Source organism: Ovis canadensis, chromosome 4 (genome assembly GCF_042477335.2).
Source record: "Ovis canadensis isolate MfBH-ARS-UI-01 breed Bighorn chromosome 4, ARS-UI_OviCan_v2, whole genome shotgun sequence".
NCBI lineage: Eukaryota > Metazoa > Chordata > Mammalia > Artiodactyla > Bovidae > Ovis > Ovis canadensis.
Window position 1 is genome coordinate 120,253,857 of NC_091248.1, and position 14,107 is coordinate 120,267,963.

Here is a 14,107-nt window from a genome sequence, read left to right on the forward strand (position 1 = left end):
CTTTTATAAGAAAATTGAGGGACGGGGTATGGTTAGTTGTTACAAACATCTTGGTGTCAGAGCCTTTGGTCTTAAGGTAGGGTCATGGCTGTCACCACGTTGCTATAAATCTCCACCAGAACAAATGTTATTCTCTGTTCTGACAAGAAAAGGAAATGTCCCAAGGCTCTACTTTCACCTGCCAAGATCCAGGCCCTGGCTATGAAAAAGGGATGTCTGCCCAGGTCGGTTACCTGCAGCATTCAACCAGCATCCAATCTGCATCTCCCCACTAGTGCCCAGGCCCAGCTGATGAGACAGATCCCACCTGGTTCCCTCGGGATTGGGTCCCCAGACCCTGCCCAGCTGTCATCACTGAGTGTGCCAGGTGCCCAGGACCCAGCTGGCCCCCAGGCTCCTCAGGCCACCCAAAGCTGTGAAGTGGGGTATGTACCATGGACCCATGCAGACAGCCCCAGCCATTAGGTTGCAGAGGAAGTGATGGGAGACAGACTCTTCTAGCCAGGGGGTGGCCGCAGTGAGGACTCGGTACTCTGCAGGACACAGCCCCAAGTCTGTCCCCCCAGCCCACCCAGCTTACCTGCCTGCTCAAGGTGGGAAGGCCTGCAGGGGCTCGGGGAGAAGGCCTCCACTTACCCCTTACCACACTCTCCTCTGGGAGGACCACAACACAGCCAACCATTGGCCAAGGGCAACTTCCACCCACCAGGTGAAAGGCCTCCTTCTAATGATCTGGTAGTAATGGTTTCTTGATAATAGGGTAACAGCTGCATGCTATTGGCTGCACTCCACTCACCCCTATTAAAGTACCAGAGTCAGCTCTCTCACGTATGTGAGGATACAAAAAGGCAGCTATCTACAAGCCAGAAACTGGGCCCCCTCCTATGTCACCTTGATCTTGAACTTTCCAGCCTCAAACACTGTAATTAATGTCTGTTACTTAAGCCACCCAATCTGTGGTTTTCTGGTTATAAAGCACCAACTAAGATAACACCCATCTATCACCCACCCATCATGTGATCCTACTGGGGATTACAAACATTTTTACCTTTCAGACCTCCTCCTCCTATTCCAATGCTTTTATGTTTACACCATATTGTATCTTTTTTCCTGTGTGTGCGTGCTAAGTTGCTTCTGTCTGGCCCAACTCTTTGCGATCCTAGGGACCATAGCCTCCCAAGCTCCTCTGTCCATGAGATGCTCAAGGCAAGAGCACTGGGGTGGGTTGCCATGCCCTCCTCCAGGGGATCTTCCTGACCCAGAGATCCAACCCACATTTCTTATGTCTCCTGCATTGGCAGGCAGATTCTTTACCACCAGCGCTACCTGGGAGGCACGTTTTTTCTTGATTCATATCAAATACACATAGGAATCATGTGTTGGGACCTGTACTCCTAGTCATTCTCTGAATGATCCAGGGAACAGTGTTACAGGGCTAAAGGAGGTATCTGTGCTTCCTCTTGGGATAAGGCTGAAAAGAACAGAGAACACCACCCTTGTAGCCTAGACTTTTATGACCTCAGGGTAATAGATCAATTTTCCACAAACTTATCTACATTCCATCTTCACATAATAGTTCAACTCCATGTCCACTGCTTTCTCAGCAGCCAGACTGAAGAGAAAGTACATAAAAAACAACTAATGACCCTTGAACATATTTGGTTTTATAAATGATTTTATTTCAGTAGTGTTTTCAGGATGGGAGGAAGGTGACGCTGGCTAACAGGGAGGGTCATGAAGAGATGAAGCTGTTTAGTTGGAAGCGATGGTCTGCTGAATCCAGCTCACGTAGTTGCAGACCTTGGTGTAGACCCCAGGCTTGTTTTTCTGAGCGCAGCCATAGCCCCAGGAGACAATGCCCTGAAGCTTTCCACTGCAGACCACAGGGCCGCCAGAGTCACCCTGGGCAGGAAGGAAGAGCCAGTTAGAGCTCAGACCTCTGCGCAGAGGGGAGAAAGGCTCAAAGGTGTTCCTCCTTTCCCCGGGGACCACGTTTCCAAGTGCTGATCCTCCACGAAGCCCATCTCTTTCCCGGGAAAGCCCACCCTCGTTCTCCACGCCATGCCCCTTTTCTTTCTCCTCCCTCCTTCTAGATCCCTTCTTTCCTCAGCTGCAGGTGTGTAAGGCCAGAAAGGAATGGGTAGTTCAGTGCTGCCCACCCAGCCAGGCTCTTTTCAGAGTTTGCCACCACTATATCCTTCCTCAGAAGGGCAGCTGGATGTACTGCTTGCACACGATCTGTGTATCTTTTCGCCTGAAACTTAATCATTAATACGGCAAAAAGAAAACTTGTTATTTTTCCCCAGCCTATCTTGAGCCCTCATGATCAGTCCCAGAGACTGCTTTTCAATGTTCTGAGTTTCAGGAACTGGGGAATGCGGTGGAGATACGTGAGGCTGAGCTGAAGGACAAGGAGCGCGAAGCAGCTCACCTGGCAGGAGTCCTTTCCGCCCTCCAGGTAGCCCGCACAGAACATGTTGCTGGTGATCTGGCCTGGGTAGGCACTTTTGCAAGAGCTGTCAGATAGGATGGGGGCCTTCAGACACTGCAGGACATCAGGGTAGCTGGCTGTTGGGGATAAGATCGAAAAGAGAAGAGGATTACCCATACATTCTGGGAAATATCTTTCTCAATACCTCTCCCCATCTTCCCAATATTCCCATCCCTTCCCTCCAATTGCTAGTAGCTTCTATTTTGGAAGAAAAACCATTATCTGGAGGGTCTTCCAAATGGTTTTAGTCAGCAAATTGTTCTCTCCCTAATACTAGTATCTGATGCTGGGAGGGATTGGGGGCAGGAGGAGAAGGGGAAGACAGAGGATGAGATGGCTGGATGGCATCACGGACTCGATGAACATGAGTCTGAGTGAACTCCGAGAGATGGTGATGGACAGGGAGGCCTGGCGTGCTGCGATTCAAGAGGTCGCAAAGAGTCGGACACAACTGAGCGACTGAACTGAACTGAACTGAACTGAATACTAGTGTCAGTGACCACATATCTTCAACCTGGAGACTTTATTTCTGAAGCAGGGCTATACTTTGAGCAGTTCCAACCTCAGCCTCTGTTCTATGTACCTCCTCATTCTTTGCTTCTCGGCAAATCACCATTCATGTTTTAGCTGCATGCCTGGCAACTTTAGCGTAGTCCTTTCTTTCTGTGTTGTCAAGCAGAGAGCCTACACATTTCAGTTATATATCCCAAGATTCCACAGAATGCCAGTCTCCTCTGGGAACGCTGCCTTGGGTGACAGAGGGCTACCTGACCCTGAGCATGGTTTTCACCTCCAGGATTCTCAGACCTGCTGACCGCGTCCCCGTGAGACTTACTGCCGCTGCTCTTGGTGTTGCCCCAGCCAGAGATGAGACACTGGGTGCCAGCAGAGGCGCAGGATGTTGGCAGAGAGACAGAGGCTACTCGGCTGTTGAGACTGGCAGCTGATTTCAGTTTAATCAGCATGATATCATTGTTTAAGGTGTTTGAGTTGTAGCTGGGATGGACGATGCTCTTGGATGCGCTGATGAATTGCTCATTGCCCTCAACGACGTTAATGTTGTTTTCTCCCAGACGCACTTGGATTCCGCTGGATCAAAAGATGACAAGTTCTCTAAGTCTCCAGTGTGAGGGCCTCCCCCTCCCCGTGGAGCCCAGTCTTGAGCATAAGCACAGACAGAGGGCCCTTGCAGTGCACGCATGTGCCCGCACACACACACACACACACACACACACACACATCTCCTGCATCCCCTGCATTGGTAGGGTGATTCTTTACCACTGAGCCACCTGGGAAAGAGCTATGTTAGAATACTCTAGATATATTCAACCACTCACTATTTTCCTCCCTGTGTCTTTACTGCCTTCATTTGGAAGGCCTCAATGCATACAATGTCTGGTGGGGGCATATAATGAGGTCTTGGAATCTGAATGCTCCTCCTCAAGCATGACTCTGTTCACCCTGATTGTCTGTGGCATGGTTGAGGATGCCCTGACCTCAGAGAACAGGGCTGTGAGTACTGGTTACTTACGACTTGTAGCAGTGAGCCGCAGACACCACCCACTGGCTGTTGATGAGGGAGCCCCCGCAGAAGTGGTAGCCAGAGTTCAGAGACACTTGGTAGGGGACAGTATTTGCCCCACAGGTGTAGCCGCCCACGATCTTGTCATCATCGTCCACGGGGAAAGCAACTGAACAGAGGAAAGTTGGAAACTATCTGAAGAACTGATCCACTGTGGAATTTCTACTCAACAGCAAGGTTTTGCAGATGAACCAGAAAAAAAAAAAATAGGTCCTATTTTCTTATCAGAGATAATCAAGAAACTGTGATTTTAGCATTATTATTTTCAAAATCTTATTGTCCTATACACTTGACACATATGCTAAATATTTATGCTATTATAACTATTAATGTTTAATGCATGCTTTACATTTGATCAATATACAGATTTCTTTTTTTTTATGTATGTGATACACACACTCATAGCAGAGACTCCTCACACAATATACGTCTTGAAGCCCACTACCTGAGAATATAAAGAATATTTTTGGCACAAAGGAGACATTTGAGTATGTGTTCAGTACACAGTCACCATCATTGTGTTTATTTGTAGAGTTCAGTACAGCATAAATACCGCAAGAGGGAACAGAAAGGAAACTCTTAAATGCTGCCTGAGTTGTTCTGACCTGTAAAAGAATAAAGAGTTTTGTGCTTTTGCTCCCCCAATTTCTTCTTGGTTCTCACCTAAAATATTCACTAAATAATCTCATAGAACATTATAAAGTTTTTCTCTCCAATCTTTCTCCTCATCCCAATCATGTTTCCAACATTTTCAGTTTATTCAGCACTGTAAATTTTGGACCACTGACTTACTATGATTCCTAAAGACTCTAAATATCTGGGATCATATGCTCTATGCCCCATTGTTCATATTTCTTAAACTAACTTTGAGATAGACACTTTTGATATATAAGTAGGCCTATTGAATTCATTTATAATAATCAAATTTGAGGACATTTTGCAATAAGTTTGAAGAATACAACTGTATTGAATAGTATAAAAACTGAATAGTCTTTGCATTACTCCAAAATTTCATTAGTGAAGATGTGGTAAAACCCAGCCCGAAGATTTTATTCGTAAGAAATAGAGTGTCTTTGCCTGTTAAGCTCCCTCTTAAGAAGCTTTTTAGTATAGAGGAGAGTCAAGTGAGATACTCACAGCCTCAAGGAGCTTGAGCGGTCATTTGTTCCAATTGTTAGCTACAAATTCTTTTAAAGATCCAAACATTTCCTTAATGTTGACTATCTTCTTTTTCCCTCTTCATAGACCGTACCTGAAATTCAGGGCAGATTCTTCCTCTTGATGTTTTCTACACTGATCACCCCAGCTCTCCGTAATCTCCAACAAGTGAGATTTAGTTTTCTACAGACATGTGTACTATACACTCTTGTTTCAACATCTTAAGCCTCTTGAGTACAGAGATTATATTTGGCATTCACTGTTGGCTTCCAGAGTACGAAGTACAACCTTAAAAAAGTTATAGACCCCTGCTGATCACTTATTTGTTTAGACTCACCAGCGCCTCCCAAGAGAGCCAGAAAGATGAAGGTCTTCATGGTTGCTCACTGGTTCTGGACTAGGGACTAGGTTGCAGGGTTTCCATCCACAGCTATTTATATGTCTAGGTTTGTCATTGACACCCATGGCCACAGGTGCCAGAAATGTGATTTCCCTGGAAAATCACAAATCCAAATTTAGAATTCAATTCCATGCCACACTGAAGATAAGTCAGCATCCAATTTAAACATCCGCCTGTGTCCACTTTTCCAGAAGGTTATGGGAATGGAAGAAATGAGTCCACCTGGTGGACACTGCTCCCCTAAATAAAAAAGTAAGTTGGGGAAAGATCACACAACAGGGCTACAGGTGGCTTGATTCCCAGACAAAAAATTTAGGTCCTTGGTTGTCTCAAGTGTGAACTTTTATCCTGAGGATGATTATCTTGAGAGCTACATCCTTGATGTTTAATTAATATTGCCTGTTTCACAATTATATAATCTGTCTTGTGGTAGCTCTGGCCTTGTATACCCATGTTAATGTTTTGTTATTAATAGGAACACTTGTAGCCCTAAGAAAAGAACAAAAATTTTATTCAAAACCACAATAGTTCAAAATAGAGAAGAGAAATTGAGCCCAATTTATACTTATCTGAGCTTACTGTTTAATAGGCATATTCTAAATACTTAGCCTATGTCAAATTAGTAAATCTCTAGACAAACCTATAAGATCCCTCTTATGATTTTCATATCACAGATGAGAAAACTGAAGGCTCACAAAAATACAAGGGACTTTGCTAAAATCACAAGGCAAGTCCATGGTAGGGTCAGGATTCCAGCCTTGGAAATCTGGCTTCAGTGTCTATGCTCTCAACCACTATGTAACACTTCCCTAGTCAGTTCACCAAAATCTGGAGGCTGAAATGTTACAGAATTTTTGGCCAGCGAAAAGACAATGGGAATTTATTGAGTGCTTATAATGTATCAAACACGGGGGACGGGCCTTCTGAACATCAGCTCATTCAGTCCTTACAAACAGCTTTGTGAGTGCTGCGCTCTAAGTTTTGCCATTTTTATAGATGGAGGACTTGTACTTAGAGAAGCTAAGATTTTTTCCACAAATTTTCAGTTCTGTGAGGTGATCCATACAGGATTCAAACACAGTAAGCCTCACCTCAGAGCCCATGCCTTCCACATGATGCCATACACATATCAGAGGAATGATGAAATAACATACTTTAAGGCAGGACAGCAAAAATTAAACAATTTAACATTTTCTTTGCGTCACTTTGGACTTCTTCCTTTCCTCCTAATGTGCAGTGTGCTTCCACTTTTCACAGCTCCTCAAAAATGGAGTGGTTGCAAGACAGTAAAGTTCTTTTTTTCCATTTCTTCTGAAGCTAGCAATATAACTTCTTAAAAGTTTTGTGTTTTCCCAGCTCTGTAGGGGTCATGATGTCTTGCTTCTTGCTTTGTACATGCTTACCTGGACTGTGTATCCTTGGTGAACTTTACGTAAGCTATCACCATGTCATTTCAGTGTATGATCCTGGGACTCGAAAATGTATATATCTGTGCCTTTGATGTCTAACAGGCAGAACAGTCTTCAGAGCTTCTTACAGTCTGTCTCACGGGTTGTAATCCTCAGCTTGGGTTGTGTAAAATTCCCCTTTTCCCCCCTTAATTTGATTGCTGATTGAATTTTTCTCCATAGGAGAAAACTCTGAATTCTACCAAATCAAGGGATGATTACAAGGAGCATAGGAAATTCTGAAATATCCAAGAAATGGGTTCTTGGAGCAAGAACTGTCATAATAAATGCGACACAGCAGAGTACCCGGGAGAGGTGAATCTAAGTGAGAATGAACCTCTAGCTAGATTATAGCAAGATTCTGCACCTATACGATGCATCTGAATGGCATCCTATGATGCTGTTTCTTCTTTAGCAAATTGTCACTCCTAAAGTAGTTCTGTGTCTTTTTCATTTGAAAGTTTTCTGATATGAAGATAACTTAGTAGAAGGCAGAGTGTCTCCACTCTGACACTGTTGATAGTATGAGCCAGATAACTGCTGTGGGGTGTTAGCCAGCACATTGTAGGATATTCATCAACATCCCTGGCTTAAAGTTACAAGTAGCACTAGTCTTCCTCTAGTTATGACCAAAAGTGTCTCCAAATGTTGCTGAATGTTCTCTCAGTGGTCCATTTCATCCCCAGTTGAGGATGACTCAATGGAGGTAAAATATAGCAGAGCAGCTTCTAAGGATGCAGCCATAGAAAGTGCCTATATTGTCCTTAATTGAACTCATACCCACTGAGACCATTGTACACGAGGCAGGAAGCTACCAGTCACTAATGCCTAGAAATCAAGAAATGCTAAGGAGTAAGAGGAGAACCAGATCCAGAATGAAAAATGGGGTATCTTCTCATCATATTTAATTATCTTCCATTTTTGAAACCTCCACAATGAGGTATTGGGTATTGTATTATTCTATATCATCCCTGAAACTTCCCCCCAACTTCATTAAGGATCTTAACCCATACAAAAACACATTCTAGAGAAGAGTTTGCACAATAATTGGCTTGTGTGCTGCTGTGTCCTAGAGGTCTCTGTATGGTGTACCCTGGGCTTTTTTACTTGAATTCCTTCTATCAGGATGGGAAAGAATGAAGGGTCCAAGTTTAGGACAGTTATCTAGGAAGAAAGGCAAATTCCCAACAAAACCCCTTGAGACCTGTCTGGCTGCAGTGTGATGATTCTTCACTCATCTAAAGCAGTAGCAGGAATATAAGAAATGCCAAGTGATTATTTCCAGACTTCAGTAGTTCCCATACAACTTTCACACATGTTGCATGTAAACTGCTTAGCATAGTGTTTGTACTCTAGTTACCTTCTCACTTTCTTTTTTTTTCTTTTTAATTTATGTTTTAATTGAAGGATAATTGCTTTACAGAATTTTGTTGTTCTCTGTCAACCTTAACCTGGATCAGCCATAGGTATACATATATCCCCTCCCTTTTGAACCTCCCTCCCATCTCCCTCCCCATCCCACCCCTCTAGGTTGATACAGAACCCCTGTTTGAGTTTCCTGAGCCATATAGCAAATTCCTGTTGGCTATCTATTTTACATATGGTAATGTAAGTTTCCATGTTACTCTGTCCATACATCTCACCCTCTCCTCCCCTCTCCCCATGTCCATAAATCTATTCTCTATGTCTGTTTCTCCATTGCTGCCTTGTAAATAATTTCTTCTTTTTTACTGAAGAAATTTTTATTCTAAAAATGTAGAAATTTTCTAGATTCCATATATGTGCATTAGAATACGATATTTATTTTTCTCTTTCTGACTTACTTCACTCTGTGTAATAGGTTCTAGGTTCATGCACCTCTTCAGAACTGACTCAAATGCATTCCTTTTTATGGCTGAGTGATATTCCATTCTGTATATATATCACAATTACTTCATCCATTCATCTATCGATGGACATCTAGGTTGCTTCCATGTTCTAGCTGTTGTAAATAGTGCTGCAGTGAACAATGGGATACATGTGTCTTTTTCAATTTTGGCTTCCTTAGGGTATATGCCTAGGAGTGGGATTGCTGGGTCATATAGTGGTTTTATTCCTAGTTTTTTAAGGAATCTCCATACCATCTTCCATAGGGGCTATATCAATTTTCATTCTCACCAACAATGCAAGAATGTTCCCTTTTCTCCAAATCCTTTCCAGCATTTATTTTTTGTAGTCTTTTTGATGATGGCCATTCTGAATAGTGTGAGGTGATATCTCATTGTGGTTTTGATTTGCATTTCTCTAATAATGAGCAATGTTGAGCATCTTTTCACGTGTTTGTTAGCCATCTGTATGTCTTCCTTGGAGAAATGTCTGTTTAGGTCTTTTCCCCACTTTTTCATTGGGTTGTTTGTTTTTCTGGCATTGAGTTGTATGAGCTGCTTGTATATTTTGGATGTTAATCCTTGGTCAGTTGTTTCATTTGCTATTCTTTTCTCCCATTCTGAAGGTTGTCTTTTCACTTTGCTTAGTTTCCTTTGCTGTGCAAAAGCTTTTAAGTTTAATCAGGTCCCACTTGTTTTCTTTTGTTTTTATTTCTGTTCCTCTAGGAGGTGGGTCATAGAGGATCTTGCTTTGATTTATGTCATTGAGTTTTGCCTATGTTTTCCTCTAAGGGTTTTATAGTTTCTGGTCTTAACATTTAAGTCTTTAATCCTTTTTGAGTTTATCTTTGTGTATGATGTTAGGAAGTATTCTAATTTTATTCTTTTACATGTAGCTGTCCAGTTTTCCCAGTACTATTTATTGAAGAGGCTGTCTTTGCCCCATTGTATATTCTTGCCTCCTTTGTCAAAAATAAGGTACCCATAGGTGCATGGGTTTATTTCTGGGCTTTCTGTCTTGTTCCATTGGTCTATATTTCTATTTTTGTGCCAGTACCATACTGTCTTGATGACTATAGCTTTGTAGTATAATCTGAAATCAGGAAGGTTGATTCTTCCAGCTCCATTCTTCTTTCTCAAGGCTCTTTTGGCTATTCGGGGTCTTGTGTGTTTCCATATGAATTGTGAAAATTTTTGTTCTAGTTCTGTGAAAGATGTCATTGGTAATTTGATAGGGATTGCACTGAATCTGTCGATTGCCTTTGGTTGTATTGTCATTTTCACAATATTTATTCTTCCTACCCAGGAACATGGAATATCTCTCCATCTGTTTATGTCATCTTTGATTTCTTTCATTTTTTTCATTTATTCCTGCTTGGATCTTTATGATTTCTTTTCTTCTACTAATTTTGGGGTTTTTTGTTTTGATTTTTCCAGTTGTTTTACATGTAAAGTTAGGTTGTCCATTCGATGTTTTCCTTGTTTCTTGAGGTAGGATCGTATTGCTATCAACTTCCCTCTTAGAACTGCATTTACTGCATCCCATAGGTTTTGAATTGTCATGTTTTCATTGTCATTTGTTTCTAGAAATTTTTTGATTTCCCTTTTGATTTCTTCAGTAACCTGTTGGCTATTTAAAATCGTGTTGTTTAACCTCCATGTGTTTGTGTTTCTACAGGTTTTTTTTTTTTCTCTTGTAATTGATATCTAGTCTCATAGCATCGTGGTTGGAGAGGGTGCTTGATACAATTTCTTTTTTTTCTTTTACAATTTCAATTTTCTTAAATTTACTGAGGTTTGATTTGTGACCCCAAATGTGGTCTATCCTGGATAACATTCCATGTGCCCTTCAGAAGAAGCAGTATTCTTCTGCATTTGGATAGAATGTCCTGAAGATATAAATGAAATCCATCTCATCTAACGTATCATTTAAGACTTGTGTTTCCTTATTAATTTTCTGTTTTGATGATCTGTCCATTGGTGTGAGTGAGGTGTTAAAGTCTCCTACTGTTATTTCATTACTATCAATTTCTCCTTTTATATCTGTGAGTGTTTGTCTTATGTATTAAGGTGCTCCCATGTTGGGTTCACAGATATTTACAATTGTTATGTCTCTCTCTTGGATTGACCCCTTGATCATGATATAGTGTCTTTCCATATCTCTTGTAATCTTCTTTATTTTAAAGTCTATTGTGTCTGATATGAGGATTGCTACTCCAGCTTTCATTTGCTTCTCATTTGCAAGGAATATATATTTGCATCCTCTCACTTTCACTCTATATACATCTTTAGGTCTGAAGTGGGTTACTTGTAGACAGCATATATATGGGTCTTGCTTTTGTATTCATTCAGCCAGTTTGTGTCTTTTGGTTGGAGTATTTAATCCATTTACATTTAAAGTTCAGCTCAGTTGCTCAGTCACCTCTGACTCTTTGTGACACCTGTGGACTGCAGCACGCCAAGCCACCCTGTCCATCACAAATTCCTGGAGTTTACTCAAACTCATGTCCATTAAGTCAGTGATGTCATTCAACCATCTCATTCTCTGTCGTCCCTTTCTCCTCCTGCTTTCAATCATTCCCAGCATCAGGGTCTTTTCAAAGGAATCAGTTCTTCGCATTAGGTGGCCAAAGTATTGGAGTTTCAGCTTCAACATCAGACCTTCCAGTGAATATTCAGGACTGATTTCCTTTAGGATGTACTGGTTGTATCTCTTTGCAATCCAAGGGATATTCAAGAGTCTTCCCCAACACCACAGTTCAAAAGCATCAAATGTTCAGCACTCAACTTTCCTTATAGTCCAACTCTCATATCCATACATGACTAGCTGGACCTTTGTTGGCAAAGTAATGTCTCTGCTTTTTAATATGCTGTCTAGTTTGGGCATAACTTTTCTTCCATGTGCTAGCAAATATCTTTTCATTTCATGGCTGCAGTCACCATCTGCATTGATTTTGGAGCCCCCAAAATAAATTCTATCACTCTTTCCACTGTTTCCCCATCTATTTGCCATGAAGTGATGGGACCAGATGCCATGATCATAGTTTTCTGAATGTTGAGCTTTAAGCCAACTTTTTCACTCTCATTTTTCACTTTCATCAAGAGGCTCTTTACTTCTTCTTTGCTTTCTGCCATAAGTGTGATGTCATTTGCATATTTGAGGTTATTGATATTTTCCCAGCAATCTTGATTCCAGCTTGTGCTTCATCCAACACAGCGTTTCTCATGATGTACTCTACATACAAGTTAAATAAGCAGAGAGGCAATTTACAGCCTTGACATACTCCTTTCCCTATTTGGAACCAGTCTATTTTTTCATGTACAGGTCTAACTGTTGCTTCCAGACCTGCATACAGATTTCTCAGAAGGCAGGTCAGGTGGTCTGGTATTCCCATCTCTTGAAGAGTTTTCCACAGTTTGTGGTAATCCACACAGTCAAAGGCTTTGGCATCGTCAATAAAGCAGAAATAGATTTTTTTTTTGGAACTCTCTTGCTTTTTCAATAATCCAACAGATGTTGGAAATTTGATCACTGGTTCCTCTGCCTTTTCTAAATCCAGCTTGAACATCTGGAAGTTAATGGTTCACGTATTGCTGAAGCCTGGCTTGGAGAATTTTGAGCATTACTCTACTAGCGTGTGAGGTGAGTGCAATTGGCATTGCCTTTCTTTGGGATTAGAATGAAAGCTGACCTTTCCCACTCCTGTGGTCACTGCTGAGTTTTCCAAATTTGCTGGCATATCGAGTGAAGCATTTTCATAGCATCATCTTTTAGGATTTGAAGTAGTTCAACTGGAATTCCATCACTTCCACTAGATTTGTTCACAGTGATGCTTCCTAAGTCCCACTTGACTTCACATTCCAGGATGTCTGGCTCTAGGTGAATGATCATACCACAGTGATTATCTGGGTAATGAAGATTTTTTAAATATAAGTCTTCTGTGTGTTCTTGCCACCTCTTTTTAATATCTTCTGCTTCTGTTAGGTCCATACCCTTTCTGTCCTTTATTGAGCCCATCTTTGCATGAAATGTTCCCTTGGTATCTCTGATTTTCTTGAAGAGATTTCTAGTCTTTCCCATTCTACTATTTTTCTCTATTTATTTGCACTGATCACTGAGGAAGGCTTTCTTTTATCTCTCCTTGCTAGTCTTTGGAACTCTGAATTTAAATGGGTATATCTTTCCTTTTCTCCTCTTCTTTTTGCTTCTCTTCTTTTCACAGCTATTTGTAAGGCCTCCTCAGACATCCATTTTGCTTTTTTGCATTTATTTTTCTTGGGGATGGTCTTGATTCCTGTCTCCTGTACAATGTCACAAACCTCCATCCATAGTTCACCAGGGACTTTGTCTGTCAGATCTAGTTCCTTAATTCTATTTCTCACTTCTACTATATGATCATAAGGGATTTGATTTAGGTCATACCTGAATGGTCTAGTGGTTTTCCCTACTTTCTTCAATTTAAGTCTGAATTTGGCAATAAGGAGTTCATGATCTGAGCCATAGACAGCTCCCAGTCTTGTTTTTGCTGACCGTATAGAGCTTCTCCATCTTTGGCTGCAAAGAATATAATCATTCTGATTTCAGTATTGACCATCTGGTGATGTCCATGTGTAGAGTCTTCTCTTGTTGTTGGAAGAGGGTGTTTGCCATGACCAGTGTGTTCTCTTGGCAAAACTCTATTAGCCTTTGCCTTGCTTCATTCTGTACTTCAAGGCCAAATTTGCCTGTTACTCCAGGTATTTCTTGACTTCCTACTTTTGCATTCCAGTCCCCTATAATGAAAAGGACATCCTTTGGGGGTGTTAGTTCTAGAAGGTCTTGGGGTCTTCATAGAACCGTTCAACTTCAGTTTCTTCAGCATTACTGATTGGGGCATAGACTTGGATTACTGTGATATTGAATGGTTTGCCTTGGAAATGAAGAGATCATTCTGTCATTTTTGAAATTGCATCCAAGTACTGCATTTCAGACTCTTTTGTTGGCCATGATGGCTACTCCATTTCTTCTAAGGGATTCTTGCCCACAATAGTAGATATAATGGTCATCTGAGTTAAATTCACCCATTCCAGTCCATTTTAGTTCTCTGATTCCTAAAATGTCAACGTTCAGTCTTGCCATCTCCTGTTTGACCATTTCCAATTTGCCTTGATTTGTGGACTTGA

The 14,107-nt window shown here is 41.5% G+C and overlaps 1 protein-coding gene across 1 annotated transcript; it reads right to left on the reverse strand.

Moving 5' to 3' along the window:
• Nucleotides 1–1,667: 1,667 nt before the first annotated feature.
• On the reverse strand, nucleotides 1,668–5,608 carry LOC138439752 (serine protease 1-like). The gene is made up of 5 exons (XM_069588846.1): nucleotides 5,569–5,608; nucleotides 4,023–4,182; nucleotides 3,323–3,580; nucleotides 2,432–2,564; nucleotides 1,668–1,902 (listed from the first exon to the last, which is right to left on the reverse strand). Exons 1-5 carry the CDS (start codon nucleotides 5,606–5,608, stop codon nucleotides 1,753–1,755), a joined length of 741 nt encoding a protein of 246 aa, XP_069444947.1. The 3' UTR covers nucleotides 1,668–1,752.
• Between the last annotated feature and the right edge of the window lie 8,499 nt (nucleotides 5,609–14,107).

Coding starts and splice junctions, on each gene's coding strand:
- LOC138439752 (XM_069588846.1), bottom strand. CDS start 5,608: ATGAAGACCTTCATCTTTCTGGCTCTCTTGGGAGGCGCTG. Junction 2,565..3,322: donor ACCAAGAGCAGCGGCAGTAA/GTCTCACGGGGA, acceptor CCCAACAGCCAG/CTACCCTGATGTCCTGCAGT. Junction 1,903..2,431: donor GCGGAAAGGACTCCTGCCAG/GTGAGCTGCTTC, acceptor CTTCCTGCCCAG/GGTGACTCTGGCGGCCCTGT.